The 17,096-nt window shown below is 42.7% G+C and overlaps 3 protein-coding genes across 4 annotated transcripts; 1 reads left to right on the top strand and 2 right to left on the bottom strand.

The window, feature by feature from the left end:
• Positions 1-66: 66 nt before the first annotated feature.
• igldcp (Ig-like domain-containing protein) lies at positions 67-9,629 on the bottom strand. 2 transcript variants are annotated; one of them, XR_013965703.1, is made up of 7 exons: positions 9,273-9,628; positions 7,333-7,698; positions 4,892-4,982; positions 4,510-4,688; positions 4,342-4,389; positions 329-630; positions 67-285 (listed from the first exon to the last, which is right to left on the bottom strand). XR_013965703.1 is itself a non-coding variant. In XM_080788217.1 (7 exons), exons 1-7 carry the CDS (start codon positions 9,302-9,304, stop codon positions 548-550), a joined length of 843 nt encoding a protein of 280 aa, XP_080644343.1. In that variant the 5' UTR covers positions 9,305-9,629; the 3' UTR covers positions 294-547. The 2 variants fall into 2 exon arrangements, 1 of the variants encoding a protein (XP_080644343.1); XM_080788217.1 differs by lacking the exon at positions 67-285 and adding an exon at positions 8,430-8,473 and having other exon boundaries at positions 294-630; positions 9,273-9,629.
• LOC308332358 (uncharacterized protein) lies at positions 8,730-17,095 on the top strand. The gene is made up of 6 exons (XM_080788218.1): positions 8,730-8,970; positions 10,087-10,506; positions 11,612-11,752; positions 15,318-15,367; positions 16,153-16,661; positions 16,699-17,095. Exons 1-5 carry the CDS (start codon positions 8,868-8,870, stop codon positions 16,270-16,272), a joined length of 834 nt encoding a protein of 277 aa, XP_080644344.1. The 5' UTR covers positions 8,730-8,867; the 3' UTR covers positions 16,273-16,661; positions 16,699-17,095.
• Positions 12,705-15,062, bottom strand: LOC308332020 (uncharacterized protein). The gene is made up of 2 exons (XM_080787605.1): positions 14,565-15,062; positions 12,705-14,068 (listed from the first exon to the last, which is right to left on the bottom strand). Exons 1-2 carry the CDS (start codon positions 14,901-14,903, stop codon positions 13,559-13,561), a joined length of 849 nt encoding a protein of 282 aa, XP_080643731.1. The 5' UTR covers positions 14,904-15,062; the 3' UTR covers positions 12,705-13,558.
• Position 17,096: the final 1 nt, after the last annotated feature.

Below are 17,096 nucleotides of genomic sequence, written 5' to 3'. Positions count from 1 at the left end.
TTACATCGTAAGTATTCAATGTGAAAGAAGGGACATCCGCACACTGCCACTTGCTAGTTCAGAGCACTTTATTGAGCAACGTTTCGGTCTTGCGACCTTCCTCAGGCTACATCGTAAGTATTCACAATGTTAATAGCATTTGAAACACACGGTGTGTACAGTATATATATTTTAAGCGAACCTTTTTAACTCAAATCTTGCTTCTTATACCACGTACACACATTTGCTGTATGTATACAACACACACTGATCAAGTTAAACATTTCCCCCAAATAGATTAGAACACTTGAAAATACCGTACGTCTTTAAACACAAATTGACAGCACACAAATCACACCCATTACAGACAAACCACAGATGTCTTTGTTGCAGATGGCTTCCAATAACTCCACTTATGTGACCTCTCTCTAACAAATAACTTCAGTCATGTGAACTACAATTTTGCAGATGGTATATAAAGTGAGAACAGGACTGAAGACCCACGGCACAGCTCACTTGATGAATTCAAAACTTTGCATGGATGCTTGATGATTGGAGGCAAGACACTTTACCAGAGATGTAGCACGAGGAGGTTGACACTGAAGCCTAACACAAGAAGCAGCCAGGAGCAACTGCTTTTCGTTGCATCACCTGAACATGGTATAGTACAAGAGAGAAACATTCATAAATCGAGAGACAGCGAGATCAATTCGTGGCGGTGACGACTCGCCACGACCTATTTTTTCCGCCATGGCGTATTCTTCATTTTCCGCCATGGCGAGTACAGAATCCGCCTTGGCGAGTACAGAATCCGCCGTGGCGAATCCGCCATTGTTTATTTTCTTTTTGCGTGCCCTGGTGCCGTGGTGCAGTCCTAGTAGTAGAATTCTCGGAATTATTTCATCCTCTGCTAGCGTAACGGCTAGCGCTCTCGCCCCTATAGTCAAGGCACCGTGCAGACACAGGTTCGATTCTTGCAAAAAGCAAACTATTTTTTTTTTTAAAGTTCTTTTTTTACCCGTACATACAGTGTGTGTGTGTGCGTGCGTGCGTATACAGTGTGCGTGCGTGTATGCGTGCGTATACAGTGTGTGTGTGTGTGTGTGCGTGCGTGCTTCATCGTATTTATTATTATTATTATTATTATTATTAATATGCAGGTAATAATAATAAATACGATGAAGCACGCACGCACGCACGCGCACACACACACTGTATACGCACGCATACACGCACGCACACTGTATACGCACACACGCACACACACGGTATGTACGGGTAAAAAAATAACTTAAAAAAAAAAATGTTTGCTTTTTGCAAGAATCGAACCTGTGTCTGCACGGTGCCTTGACTATAGGGGCGAGAGCGCTAGCCGTTACGCTAGCAGAGGATGAAATAATTCAGAGATCTGTGTGTGTATATGTTTGTGTGTGCGCGCAACGTTTATAAGAAAGAGAGAGAGAGAGAGAGGGGATGGGGGGGGGGGGGTGAGTGACTCTCTCTCTCTCTCTCGCGCTCTCGCCCCTATAGTCAAGGCACCGTGCAGACACAGGTTCGATTCTTGCAAAAAGCAAACATTTTTTTTTTAAAGTTATTTTTTTACCCGTACATACCGTGTGTGTGCGTGTGTGCGTATACAGTGTGCGTGCGTGTATGCGTGCGTATACAGTGTGTGTGTGCGCGTGCGTGCGTGCGTGCTTCATCGTATTTATTATTATTACCTGCATATTAATAATAATAATAATAATAATAATAAATACGATGAAGCACGCACGCACACACACACACACACACTGTATACGCACGCATACACGCACGCACACTGTATACGCACGCACGCACACACACACACTGTATGTACGGGTAAAAAAAGAACTTTAAAAAAAAAAATAGTTTGCTTTTTGCAAGAATCGAACCTGTGTCTGCACGGTGCCTTGACTATAGGGGCGAGAGCGCTAGCCGTTACGCTAGCAGAGGATGAAATAATTCCGAGAATTCTACTACTAGGACTGCACCACGGCACCAGGGCACGCAAAAAACAATGGCGGATTCGCCACGGCGGATTCTGTACTCGCCAAGGCGGATTCTGTACTCGCCATGGCGGAAAATGAAGAATACGCCATGGCGGAAAAAATAGGTCGTGGCGAGTCGTCGCCACGGCGGATTCTGTACTCGCCAAGGCGGATTCTGTACTCGCCATGGCGGAAAATGAAGAATACGCCATGGCGGAAAAAATAGTTCGTGGCGAGTCGCCACCGCCACGAATTGATCTCGCTCCACCTGGATAAATCACTCTACCAGCTATGTAAAATGCTGTACATTAAAGGAGAAGTGACACGCCCCTCGGGAGCTAATAACTGCTATCAAACAATGCTATCATGACTCTGACGTCAGGGTGGCGAAAGCTTTCCCCAACGACTTCTATGCGGGCTCGCCGGGCTTGGTGGCCGTGGTAGCATAGCAACTTATGCTACTATTTTGGTGTCACATTTAGCTTGAATACTGGGTGAAAGTCTCATTAAAAAAATTATTTTTTCGCAACATTGTTCAGGTGAACTGTGTGTTTATGCTTGTTCATTGTAATAATCAATATCGCTATGATTATTTTATTTATCGCCGCGTCGCTCCGCATGACAACATACAGTCTAGCCCGTCTCAGATGCAGGCTGCACACACACGGCTATAGTGCATGACAGCGGGGAAGAGAGCTACAGACGCCCGAGGCAGATTCCGTGCCATTGCGTGTGTGTGTGTGTGTGTGTGTGCGTACACACATGCCCAGTTCAATGCGGGGACCTGACCAGAGACTATACGTCCGTCCGTCCGTGTGTGTGCAGCCTGCATCTGAGACGGGCTAGACTGTATGTTGTCATGCGGAGCGACGCGGCGATAAATAAAATAATCATAGCGATATTGATTATTACAATGAACAAGCATAAACACACAGTTCACCTGAACAATGTTGCGAAAAAATAATTTTTTGAATGAGACTTTCACCCAGTATTCAAGCTAAATGTGACACCAAAATAGTAGCATACGTTGCTATGCTGTGTGTGTACACACATGCCCAGTCCCCCGTAGAGGCTCATGATCTCGTCCGCAAGACTATGCCTCGGCATAGCGATATTTATTATTACAATGAATACAAACATAAACACACTATAGTTCACTTGAACAATGTTGTGGTAACTAACTACGGTATTACAGAGTGAGAGCGAGGGTGTACATGTCAGCCTGCGGCTGAGAGGGGAAAAGAACAGTAGTCGCGCTGCTCTCACAGCGGCCAGACAACAGCAGACCGTCCGTAGTCGCGACTGTCGCGCTGCGGGGCTGAGAGGTCTCAGAGCGGGCAGACAGGGGTGTTGGCGACCGGGGGAACATGGGACTCCAGTCCAAAATTTGCGCTTGTGCTGCAGTTCCCCTAAAAAACCCCACGCCAACCTCAATTGCATTCAAACTAAGCATTTCTGGCGAAAAAATAATTTTTTTCAATTACATTTATAGCCAATATGACGCTAAATGTACCGTCAAAAACGCTAGCCTGACCTATAGCCACTTGTTGCTAGCGCCGTAGCCCCGTTTCAAACTGTTTCAAACTGTTTTCAGTCAGACCACGTGATGTGCTGTACCACCCATATTAATTTCGGGGCATGTCAGCGGACCTTTAAAGTAATTATCCATTGGAAGATGAAGAATGGAAGTGGAGAGAGAGAAGTCCTGTTATCATTGTTCCTTTATTTAGGCGTGAGTATTAATGTCTGTTCTAGCATTGGGGTGCATGTGTTTGGTCCGACTTACTAACAGTCCGACTACCCCAAACCCTAACCGCACACAGAAGCCACAGGTGAGTCTTAAGCGACCACGCATGTCTGGAGCTTAGAGTATATATACAATAGAGAAGACACCCAAGTTCTCCTCCCGTCCACTTGCATTGAGTTGCTCAGAAGCGCATGAGGCGAATCCACTCCTCCTTCCGGTTTAGGAGCCCTGTGCATTCTGGATTTTTGCCCTCAAACACATGAACGCGCGAGCGACCGGCAGAGTGGACGGAGCCTAGTGCGCGTTCATGTGTTTGAGGGCAAAACCTTACCAAACTGCAATACCTTCTTCGGCCACTATGTCCATTGCGCTTCAGGATTTCCTCTGGGTGTCTTCTCTATTGTATAATAACTCTATGGTCTGGAGCCATGGTTGAGTCTTAACTGGCCACGCATGGGTCTTAACCGGCCGCGCATGTCGGGGCAATGGGTGATTCATAACCGGCCACGCATGTTGTCGGACTGTTGCATGTCGGAATGTTAGTACGCCTGATCAACATATGTGCCCCCTGGTATTGTACATACCAGCTGACAGACTTCTTACCTATTGGATACATTGAATGTTGCTCCTCATGAACAGCAGTGTTTCTCTCTGTGGAACAAGATTATACATGATTGAATATTATGTAAAACGTAATTCAAAATCATGAAATGACACTTTAGGGCTAAATTGTAAGATAAGATGTAAATAAATATTGTTACGTATTCGTACCGTCCAAAGTGAGCTGTACGGTGCTAATACTCAGGCCGTCTTCATTCAACACCTTGTACGTTCCCTCATCCTCCCACCTCAGTCTCCTCACGGTCAGCCATTCTGTGTCTGTGACCTTCTCCACACGCACAGTGTTCCTGTCCCCCCTCTTCCACAGGTCTGACCAGTTACTGCTGTTCCTGTGCACGGGGGTTGCCGATTTTGTGTTTTATTTATACTGTATGATCTAATTTCCAATGGGAACACTACTACTACTTCTAATGACGATTATGATAATAATAATAGGATTTGCTTTCATTATTTGTATAGCACCTTTTAAAACAATAGTTTGAGTGAGTGAGTGAGTGAGTGAATGAATGAGTGAGTGCAGCTACCATCTCACCTGCCTTGGAAGACCACCCTGTGCGAGCGTGGGGTGCGTAGGTCCAGTAACATTTCCTGACCTGGACGATGGGACTGTCTAGACTTGTGGTCTGTAAAGAATGAAGGACAGAGTGGAAGAAGGAAGAGGTAATCAGGTGGAATGTTCCAACTTGATCCAGTAGTAGAAGACTGTGGTTCTACTAGGCAGCTCCCAGTGGCCAACAGTATCAGACAGTGGATGACTGTCGCTGAACAATGGTCAGTCAGCTCCCTGGTTTCCCGTAGCAAACAATAGAAGACTGTGGTTACACTGGGCTGCCAATATCCAATGTTATATGAAACCTTCCCCTGAGATATCAAATTAATTCTTATTTTCTATGTATCATAAAATGATCTAGGGAAAGTTACCAAAATCATCACCTATCTACTGCAGTAACACCTTTGTTGGCCCTGAAAACACTGATTTCAGTAAACGAAAGCATACATTATACGTTATGGAGGTACACTGGTCATATAAATACTTGAACTTTAGAAGAACATAAAATGACAACATCAAGACATCAAATAAAACATTTGGCCCTTGAATCTTATATTAAAATTGTACCGGCCAGCTGGTGGGCGGGCAGGCGGACCATGTTGTCAAGCTCATGTCACTATGACATTGTCATGTAGCAACGTCCTTTAATTATATATCTGTTTTGTTTATATATCTTGTATGAAAAGTAGTAGTGCTCAAGTTTGAAGAGAGTTTTTCAGTGTCAGCAGGTGCATAAAGGCTTAACCTCCCAGGAGAGGAGAGAAAGGTGTTCAATTCTTAACTAAGTTATCTTGGCCTTCGTCTCTTTCTCTCTCCATCCCGCCCTCTCCTAGCCTGGATCCAGCCCAAAGACCCTGCCCACTCTCTGAGTGGAAAGCTACAGTCTGAGAGGCTAGCCCTCTCCTATTTTCTTCGTCCCTCTCTTTTTCTCTCTGAGGGTCGGGGGGGGTAGGACCAAGGGATTTGGGATTTGTTTATAAACATTTTGGTATTTGTTTATAAACATTTGTGATTTGTTTATAAACATTTGTGATTTATTTATAAACATTTTGGGATTTGTTTATAAACATTTGGGATTTGTTTACAAACATTTGGGATTTGTTTATAAACATTTGGGATTTGTAAGTCTCATGGGGGGGGTAGGACCACTACCAGTTGACCTGTAGTAAGTCTCATGGTCGGGGGGGTAGGACCAAGGGATTTGGGATTTGTTTATAAACATTTTGGTATTTGTTTATAAACATTTGTGATTTGTTTATAAACATTTGTGATTTGTTTATAAACATTTTGGGATTTGTTTATAAACATTTTGGATTTGTTTACAAACATTTGGGATTTGTTTATAAACATTTGGGATTTGTAAGTCTCATGGGGGGGGGGTAGGACCACTACCAGTTGACCTGTAGCAAGTCTCATGGTCGGGGGGGTAGGACCAAGGGATTTGGGATTTGTTTATAAACATTTTGGTATTTGTTTATAAACATTTGTGATTTGTTTATAAACATTTGTGATTTGTTTATAAACATTTGTGATTTGTTTATAAACAAACATTTTGGGATTTGTTTATAAACATTTGGGATTTGTTTACAAACATTTGGGATTTGTTTATAAACATTTGGGATTTGTAAGTCTCATGGGGGGGGGGGGGTAGGACCACTACCAGTTGACCTGTAGTAAGTCTCATGGTCGGGGGGGTTAGGACCAAGTCTCATGGGATTTGGGATTTGTTTATAAACATTTTGGTATTTGTTTATAAACATTTGGGATTTGTTTATAAACATTTTGGATTTGTTTATAAACATTTGTGATTTGTTTATAAACATATGTGGCCCCCACCTAGCTTCTTAATTTTGATCTCAAAGTGCACCAGATTGAAGCATTTTCATGTCAAATTTACAATTTTTATCCGGCGTGGCAAAGCAGGAGGGGGGGGGGCTCTGTATAATATGTTGCCTAGGGCCTCAAAAGGCCTAGAACCGGCACTGCTGAGAAGAGAAGAGAAGAGGAGAGAAGAGAAGAGAAGAGGAGAGAAGAGAAACTAACTGTAGGAGCCATTATGATGGTGCTATATTATTGGTTAGGTTGGCATATTATTTTTGAACACTAGATTTGACAGCACTGGGTGTGTATTTAGAGGGTCACTCAGGTGCACTAATCAGATCAGATAGGACACAGGGAATGGTGGGAGCACACCGTTTCTTACCAGCAACAGCAGAACAGAGACAGACAAACTTCTACAATAACTTCACTGGTATGTTCATTTCAACTGCTCACTTCTGCTCAATAAACACACCAAAACTGGATTTAAGACTGGACATCCATCTGTTATGTTTCTGTTAGTACTCTGCGCAGGATCACTCCCAGCATCTGTGAAGTAACGTGCAAATATACATTGGAAGGTGAAAGATTGCCGTTACACTAACCATGAACAGACAGCTGAACAGCTTGAATGAAAACCCTCTTCTTATTCATTCCCGCTCCCTCCACCACCACCATGAAGCTCTCGTACAGCCCTGTGTCTCTGAACTGCACGTCGCTCATAATAAGGGAACAATCCCCAGCATCCAGCTTTTCCTTCGGCATCTCCACACGTCCCCAAAACTCCTCTGCCTGCCATGTCTGCTCCCCCTTCTGTTCGAGCACGGTGTCATCAGGGGTCTGCCACTGGATGTGGCATGCTGGCAGCGAGGCGTCGCCCAGCTGTGACTTCCAACTGCAGGGAAGCACGGCCCGGCTCCCCACAGTGGAGTATACGTTTGCAGGAGTAAAGGACGACAGGGAAGAGGAGGCTGAAAATGTGTTGAAAGAGAAAAGTATTAATTTAATGGAAAACTGCTCTTATCACAGTTATGATTTGATTTGTTATCAATTGTTTTTTGTTCATAACAAAAACAGTACAATTATGTAGTCTGGGATTATAGGGAATAAAGAAAACAAAAACAGGATACATATGTAGAGTAATTTGTAAGGCACACGCACACACACGCACGCACGTAGACACGCACGCACATAGACACGCACACACACGCACATAGCACATAATACAAACACACACACGCACGCCTCCTCTATCCATCTATTGGCACCCGCCCATAGTGCGTCAAGTCACAGCGGAGCACATGGGTGAGGTATTCTAAACAAAGCTAAAACTGAGACGTCCCAGGGTGACACACAGACCAGCTAATGACGCCTGGACATCACTAAATACCATGTGCACATACACACACATACACACACACACACACACACACACACACACACACACATGTACATACGCACACACATACTGTATGTCTGATATATCTATATTTACATGTATTTATACAATGTTATGTCATGCATTTCACATATAAGGAGTTAAAGGCATAGAGATGAGATCATGGCACTAGTGTGCCAAATACTATATAGGCCTATAGACTATTATAGCTTAAAAATATACACACACACACACACACACACACTCCCATGCTGCACAAACATTCACAGTTTCACACATAAGCTCATAAAAACAATTGCTCACCAACTAAACTGACAACCAAGGAACAATAGAGATGTATGAAATACCTGAAAGAGAGATAACCACATGAAGATTAGCACAAGGAGGTTGTCGACAAGGCTAAATACATTTTTATAGAAAGAACTAAAGAAAGTGTGTGCGTGTGTGTGTGCGCGCGCGCGTGTGTGTGTGTGTGTGTGTGTGTGTGCGCGCGTGTGCGCGTGTGTGGGGCTGTGTGCGTTATAAGTGCGAAATAAGTTTCGTTTCTCCAGCTTTCAGTTCTCCGCTCGGTCACGCCACGCGAGGTTAGTTATCTGCTTGTTTACGTTGGTCTCGCTCAAATGTTTTCATAGAAAGCGAAACTAAAGGCAGCAAAGGCTTGAGCGAGCGTTGTCTAGCCCTGAATCATGACTGTCTGTCATAATCATGACATGAAGATGAAGTACGAGCGTCATGTGAACCATGGCTGGAGCGTTGTCGTGCTTTGCCCTGCAGCTATGTGTGGCCGCAGTCCACAGAACAGAATTAATACAAGCCTGCAGGTACCGAGGCTACCACAGAACTGGTGGGTATTGGCAAAGGAAAACGTTAGCAGAGTCAACGTATCGTATGTACTATTTAGTATTTCTCCATCATGCAGAGCTATACATCGCTGTCTAAACCAGTGGTACCCTATACCCATGCTATAATGAATGCTGTAGCAGCCTACATTATATTTTCTACTACTCTTTTTACATTTCTTTACTAGCCTACTCTCCAATTAAATAAAATGTGGATAACACCTATTTGAGCTGCAGCCCACTGTCTAATAGATTTATAATAATTAAATACTAATACTAAGCCTAATAATAATGTTAACATTCTTACCCATGCAGATTTCGTACATCATACAATGCCATTGTTGAAGTTGGTGCCTTTTAAGTTGACTCCTCTCCTCCTAACGGTCTGTGGTTTAGTTTCACTGTCAGAGCAGCTGAGCAGAGACAGCCTAGGTAATAGCTGTACAGCGCTCCGCTCCGCCACCCACCCCCTCCTCCATAACTGAGAAACGAAACTTATAGGGAAGATATTGAAGAGTGAGTGCCACCAAGCTAAATATAGCCCCTACCCTACCAAAGTACCAATTAATGTTTTCATTCGAGAAGGGGGAAATTATATTCAAGAGAGCCTTCCGTTTTGTGGAGAAAAAAACCACAGAAGCCTTGAAGCCTACACTAAAAGTGGTCTCGGTTTTCTATAGGCTGCGTGCATGACAGCCCCCTTTCCTCGACCTTATAATGAACTACAGCTAGGGGTCATGTCAGTCAGACTGTCAAATCTGTCTGATTATTGTATAATCTATGAGGTATCACTATGGCATATCACAGATTGGGGATCATTTTCCTTAGTAAGTCCATTTATTTCATTTATTTGATTGGTCAATGATGGTCACATGGGTCAGTATATGGATGGATAGATGGAGATTCATATTCGTAATTTGAGATGTTTATCACATCACTTGTCTCTTTAGATTATGTAGGCATAGGCTACTGTAGTATAGGGTATTCTTAATAAGTTATATGACTTGTATAGTGTAGGCCTATGCTTTGGCAATGTAAAGCATATTTTGTTATGCCACTATATGGCAGTAAAGCTATTTGAATTGAACATTAATTCATCCCTCCTCCTCTCATCCATCCAGGCCTCATCGTTAACCATCTCCATTCCCGGGCTTCAGTTTCTGTGTCTGCCCACTCCTCCTCCCTTCAGGGGACTACTACTACTAGGCCAGGACAGAACCTCTCTCTGCCCTGCAATCTGTCCTCCAGCATAGAGGTCGCCTGGTACCGCCTGGGAGTGACTCCCGCCGATAGTCTCCTCCTGCATCCACTCCTCTCGGTATACTTGAGTAAATTTAACCAAAAGGACGACGTCACGGTCATTCACAGCAGCATAGACGGTCACAAGGATCGTTTGCAGGCGAGGGGCAACGCCAGGAAGGGCTCAGCGAGTCTGGAGATGCAGTCGGTGAACGAGTCAGACAGCGGGTTGTATTTCTGCACAGGCCGGTACAGCGCCGGGGTGACACGTTTTGGGAAAGGCATTCGCCTCATTATCGGTGGTGAGTCGTTTTGATTTCATTTAATCTATTCATATTTTATACAATATGGTCCTTGTTTTTGTTTTGTCTTATTTTGTGTTTGGTTGTTAAATGTTGTAGGCTATGTCAGACCAAATCAATTGGTCTGCCATAATAATGTGCCATATTTTGACTAAAAATATGACACATTATGGCAGACCAATTGATTTGGCCAGCCATAATGTCATGCAGAAAGTGTAATAGAGTAAATAGGCTAATCTCCATATTTTTTCTCAGCTGACAAAAGTTTATCTTGACTTCATCAGCAAAATGCTCCATCCTCCCTCCACAAACAACTAACTGCCCACGAAAAGGAAGTAGCATTGATGACTATAGCTGAGTTGTATTCAGTCAGCATTCAACTCATCATCACTCTCAGATACTATACTATATAAGTGACAAGAAAAAAAAGGCATCGGTTACCTTGCTAAGAAATATAAGAAAACAAAGGAATCACTCAGTTTATTCTGGCAAATTTATATTTATTGTAGGAGCCAAAATATACATTTAGTTTGTTGATTCTATTTATTGTTTATTTTTTCCCATGCTTGGTTTTTGATGTTCCACTTCCCTTACCTGATTGATTAGCTCCTGCTGTGTGTCTGCTAATCAATTTACTTATGTCAGCTGTGTGGCTGGGCAGTGGCATTCAGTGAGAACAGAACAATGGGGGTGAGCTTTAGGCTCAATATTTTCTGTTGACCGTTTAATCGCTTATCTACACGTTTTCATTTATCAACATTTCAGTACATTTTTGGACCTTGTTCTTTCTTAATAAATCACCTTAACTATACAATAAGAAGTTTTCTGGATTTGATTGGAAACATAGAGTTCCTGCCGACCGCTCAGCCTCATATAGCACTACTTCTATTTTGATTTGATGGGAAGAAGTAGTCGCTACAACATTTATGATTAGTCGTTAAAGAGTCACCCATTAGAGTGTAGGATGCATGTTCAGTGTCATGAATAGCTTGTAACACCTTATTGTTATTCCGTAAGGCCATTCCATTATTTTCCAACTACCGTCCCCCATACCACCCCAATGAGTATTATAGTTTGAATTATGATTGTGGTTTTGTGTTTGCAGATACAAAAGCGGAGGAGGCATTAGAAGACGCAGGCAGACAGAACCTGCCATGTTGGAATCCCCTGCTATGTGCCCTTCCTGCACTTTGTCTTCTAGTCATCACACTCTGTGCTGCTATTATCACATTCTGCTGCTACTCGGGTGAGTTTGGGTACATGTCTGACTCTGTCTGTGTCTTAAACCCATTTTGACCTGAGATCAGATTCTAAAAGTGTATTCTACATCCTGACAGTTTTCGGAAAAAGCGTTTTCGTACCGCGCCATGAGCTTGTAGATCTGCTATTTTCCAATAGCTAAAGCATAACATAACCAAAAGGGGTTCCCGCCCAAAATGCGTTAAGTGGTTGGGAAGTGGGGGGTGCCTGGGTAAAATTGCCTGTGTAACTAAGATGTTACTGGAAGCTGATGGAAGGTGTTCCATGATCTCCCAGGGGTCTAAAGGCCAATACAACAATAAGCCACTCCAGTTTATCAACAGGTTGCCTACTGTACAGGACCTAACAGAAATATATTTGCACCACAAGATGGCAGCACAAAGCAGATTTTGAGCTTTCCAACCTTTGTCTTCTTCTCATCTATGCCTACAGTACTCTGCCTTCCTTGTTTATCTGTCCTTTTGATGTAAAAAGTCAGTACACAGCTTAGTTTCATTTTCTAGTAGCCTGACATTTTGACAAGAAACCCGACCTGCATGGTTTTGTCACAGTACTTTTATTTAAGTAAAAACATCAATTTTACAATAAGAATTTATACCAGTGCTTCCAAAAAGCAGACCGGTACCTAGTGCTACTGAAGCTGGGGTTATACATAGCAGCATAATTATACAGTTTTGAGACTCATTGAGCCGACACATACATTTATACATTAAGTTTCTCAGTAAGGCATGAAAAGTGTATACTCCCACACTACAGAATAACTCACTTGCACTGTCTGCTCCACCTTGGTTTTTTCAACAATATCTGCATGCAATCATTCATTTAAACATGCTTGCTTTCTTCAATTTAACCCACAAGGGGGCGCTATAGACGGGAGTGAAGTATGCTCTGAAGAGATTTACTTTAACCTCAGGTGAACATGAGTGCAATTTCCTCCCCAGCATGTTCGCCTGAGCATACAGTATACGGCGCTGCCTATACAGATCCTCATCATCAGACAGTTGGTCACGATCCGATTCCGATCATTTGATATCGAGTATAGGCCTATGCCGATACAGATTTTTCCCGATCCAATATTTATATTTTTATAGAACACATGCCATATCACAATAGTACAATTTAAAAAATCAAAGACATATCCAGTCTGATACAAGGGATGTCCCGATCACCTTTTTTTGCTCCTGATCCCATTCGATCATTTGAAATAGACATGATCTGTCCCGATTTCCGATCACGTGATCAACAACCCTATAGGACAACCCTAGTTACAGCTAATACTTATTTGATAGTTAGTTGCTAGAATGTAATTTTATACTTGATCAGCTACCCCACACAGACTAGTCAGTGTGTGAACCAATTGTTGCCAACTCCAGCTAGTTTTCTGTTACAGCTAATTAGTTGAAATTACCTGTTGTCTCATGCATACAGTATATCTAGCTTGAGATGGCTGTAATGAAAACTAGCAGCACTCTAGATCTCCAGGACTTCAGAAATACTGCATTAGATTCACCACTGTCACCTGAGGGAGTGGCAGCCTGTTAACTGTGGCTGAATGTTGTGTTCTCAAAACATCAATCAGTTGTAGTGTAGTGTAAGTTTTTTGGAGGGCTGAAGGTCAAGGTATATGTAGGAGTACTTTCCAACCAAACCCCACCACCAGCTGTTTTCAGTACTTCATTACACTCTGAAGGTAAAATAATAAATGCAAACTGGTGTTGGCCAGAAAAATAAGCTACATAGGCCTATACTCTTGTATGGGACATGAGCATACTCTACAGCTGTTGGTTCACATTCACAACCGTTTAAGCAGCATGCCATAGGGGCGGAGAGACTCCTGCACTATTGCTCTTGTCTGTACGTCATTAGCGTCGTCGGGCACGTAGACCACGCAGTAGCCTTCTCTCTGACACTGCCGCCTCTTCTCTGGGTTGATCCGGTTCTGGAGGACCACCTTGTAAGTATTCCCGTCGACCTGGGACTTGAACTTCTTGCAGTACTTCTCTGCGACCTTGACATCCGGTGTTGAGTACACGCCCCGGCCCCTCGTCTCTCCGGTGGTGAGAGAGGCTGCAGCCGCGTCTAAGAACCCTGGCTCTTCCACGGTGCTCCTTTGGCGGGCGAGGATGATTCCGGCGGTGCCGTCCATGTTGTTGCCATGGTAGGAGACTGGCCAAGCACTGCTCCCAGTGCCGAGCCACGCTTCTCCACCATCGTACTTTCCCACCACGCGCAGGGCGACGCGGCTCCATCCGCAAGGACGCACGTACTGCTCACTGCCCCGCATGAAGCTCTTGTCACCATCCTAGGATTGAAGGAAGGGTTGACAGAATTAATTAACAATTTGCCTTCAACAAAACATTAATTATCTCCACTAGGTTCAGCATTTAGGTGTCAACACCTAAATATGTAATGTTGTTAGTAGGAATAAATACAGAAGCACCTTGGAGTAAATGGACTAAGAAAGGGGGATTCTTATTAATTATTTACTTCTACTTCTGATTAGTACTACAGTGCTTCTTCATGTTGTTATTCATCAAAAACCTAATAGTCAATGTTGCTCTTATTTTGAAGTCACCTAACGGAAGTAAGTTCATGGCGTGACAAATATGCTACTATGTTTATTTGCGCTCACGGAACAAACACACCTCAAACAGATCTTATAAGTTATTTCCATGAACAGATACACAGAACATTATACGATATGATATGCTATGATTAGGAATGAGGCCTATATAGTCAAGTCAAGCTTCAATATTTGAAGAAGCACTAATACTGCTAATCTATTCCCCCTCCCTTACCTTAACCTTGGTGAAGTCGTAGTCATACTGTGGATCAAAAAAGTCTTGCGGATTAACTTTCACCGTGGCCCTCATGCTGGCCTCCGGACCTGCTGTAGATGGTCCCTCCTCTAAGGCAGGTGGGGCACTGTACAAGTCCATATCATCTGAATCCCGCAGCGATAATGTCCCCAAACTCGGGTACTCCAGTTCCTGGAAGCCTTCTTGCTTGTAAAATTCCTTCAGAGCCACAATGTTGACGATATCTTGAGGAGTCAGCTGGGACAATGCCGTAGTCTGTTGTACGTTACACCCAGTAACAGCCGACAGGGCCTCCAGACACAGGCTCAGATCTGGCATTCTGGCAGAGACTGAGATATACTGTAGGAGAAAATACACTGGTGTATTGCAAATCTTCTTCCTATTAAAGAGAGATTTACTGTTCAAAATAAAGTACAAAGTCTATTGTGTAGAGAAGCAGAACCACCCGACGTGTATCTCTGTGCTCTGAGCACTAGCAAGTTTTTCACTTTCACTTTCATTTTTAGTTGCTCTCAGCTCGTTATAACCTGTATAACCTAGTCAAACTATGTAATAGGCTATTCCACCAGACAGTGGTTGGTTTTTCCATTTCTACTGCACATAATGAAAAAACATTCATGTTACAATTAACATTTATCTAAGTATCTTATCTTATTACATCTTATAGTTATTACATAAACACCAAAAACAAAAGGCCACATGAATTGTTGAATGTTGTTCTCTTGTCTTTAGGTAGAGCAACTCAGACCTGCTGTTGCTGTAATGGATCCTCCAGTCTGAAGGTAACTTTGAAAACACAAATGACAATGATCGAAAAATGTCCAGCTAATTTAATGTGTACACAAATGTATTACATTGAAGAGGAATGTACTGTAGCCTATGTCATTTGTAATTAGATTGATTCAAATTTGAACACCCAAAAGATAAACCTGATGCCTCCCTCGGGCCCAAACTTACAAAAATACATTGTGAAAGACCCTATTCCATAAATAGATAAAATAGCTGATCTACAAACCCAAAACACATCACAATGCAACATATTTTGAGCTTGTAGATCAGCTATTTAAAAAAAGATGAACCTCTGAAAACTCTCTTGCAAAAACATTTTGTAGGGATATTTACTACAGCCCATAAAGAGGTGTCCGTGACTTAGTGAATTAGTCCTGCACTATTGTTCGGAAAACACTGCTCTTCAGTTAGTTGTATATTCTGAGTAGAGATGTCCTGATATTGTCGGTATCGGCATCGGCCCTTATTTGTCATATTGGTGTCGGCCAATATGCCAGTCTAACCACCGATCCAACACACCCACACGGAAAGGACTTATATGTTACATATATGTCTAACATATATGTAACATATAAGTCCTTTCCGTGTGGGCAGGGTTAAGGGTTTGACACTATGGCAAGTAAATAATATGTTGGGGCATGTGGAGTTTGCTTTGGAGTTGCCCAACGTGCAAGTGCACATTAGAGTGAGGAGTCGGCTAGCTATAAACACAACACGAGATCACAACACTCACATCCCTACTTCTGAGTTAATCATCTTTTGTGTGCACTTTCTATAGGAAGTGGATATGCACTATGCCAGCGTGAGGTATGCACGGAATACCCACCGATCCACTGAGGGAGGGACAGGATTGGCTAAGGAAGATGTCACTTACTCAGTGGTGGCCCTTCGGTCATAAACCTTTTTTATGCATCATTACATATGCTTTGCTTTTACTACCGTTTTCTCTAACAAATACATTTCTGATTATTAAAGTACATTTGATTGCAAAGAAAATCACGTTCCCTACTCTCACTATGCAGAGTACGATTCGGAAATGTTTCTCAAGCTTTTTGAGACACTGTTATAGTCTTTTAAATAGACTAAATGAATACAACCATACCTTTAGTCACCAATTTTATATACAGTTTGCTTGAATAAAACAAAAACTAAATATCGGGAGCAGAGATATGTTCAGAGTAATAATAGATTCAATCAGATATTATTACTGTACACATTTTGTACTGCATTTGTTCTGTGTCAGCGTACCAAGACCAAAGTCTCTACTGTGATCCATGTGATCTGTGTGTGATTTTGTTTTTTTCCTAGCCATGAAAATCACCAGGTGATTGCAACCTTCTAATTGAGTCTACTGTTGGGAGCCAATATTTACTGGGTGAAATAGAATTATAGAAGCAGTCCGCTGGGTCTCCATAACCAGAGTTGAGAACTATGGCTTGTCTTGTCTACCCATATTATCATTTAATGAGTTCCATATTTTCCTGTATAGTTTTCTTATTGTGAGAAGCAAATAATAATAAAGTCATTCACTTTAACTTAATGAGTGTAGTTGGTGTGATTTATTGCTTTTCAATCAGGCTGTCCAATTAGGGTCACATTTTTCACGTGGGGAGCACCAGTAGCCTGGGTAAACCCACTCCCCCTGCTGGACAACATTTCAGAATGCAAATCTGGTGAGAGGGGGAGGGGTTTACCCAGACTAGGGCACCAGGTGAATGCAGT

Source organism: Protomyctophum bolini (genome assembly GCF_963924005.1).
Source record: "Protomyctophum bolini genome assembly, chromosome: 17".
Lineage (NCBI taxonomy): Eukaryota > Metazoa > Chordata > Actinopteri > Myctophiformes > Myctophidae > Protomyctophum > Protomyctophum bolini.
Note: the sequence above shows the minus strand (reverse complement) of the source record. Positions and strands in the feature narration are given on the sequence as shown.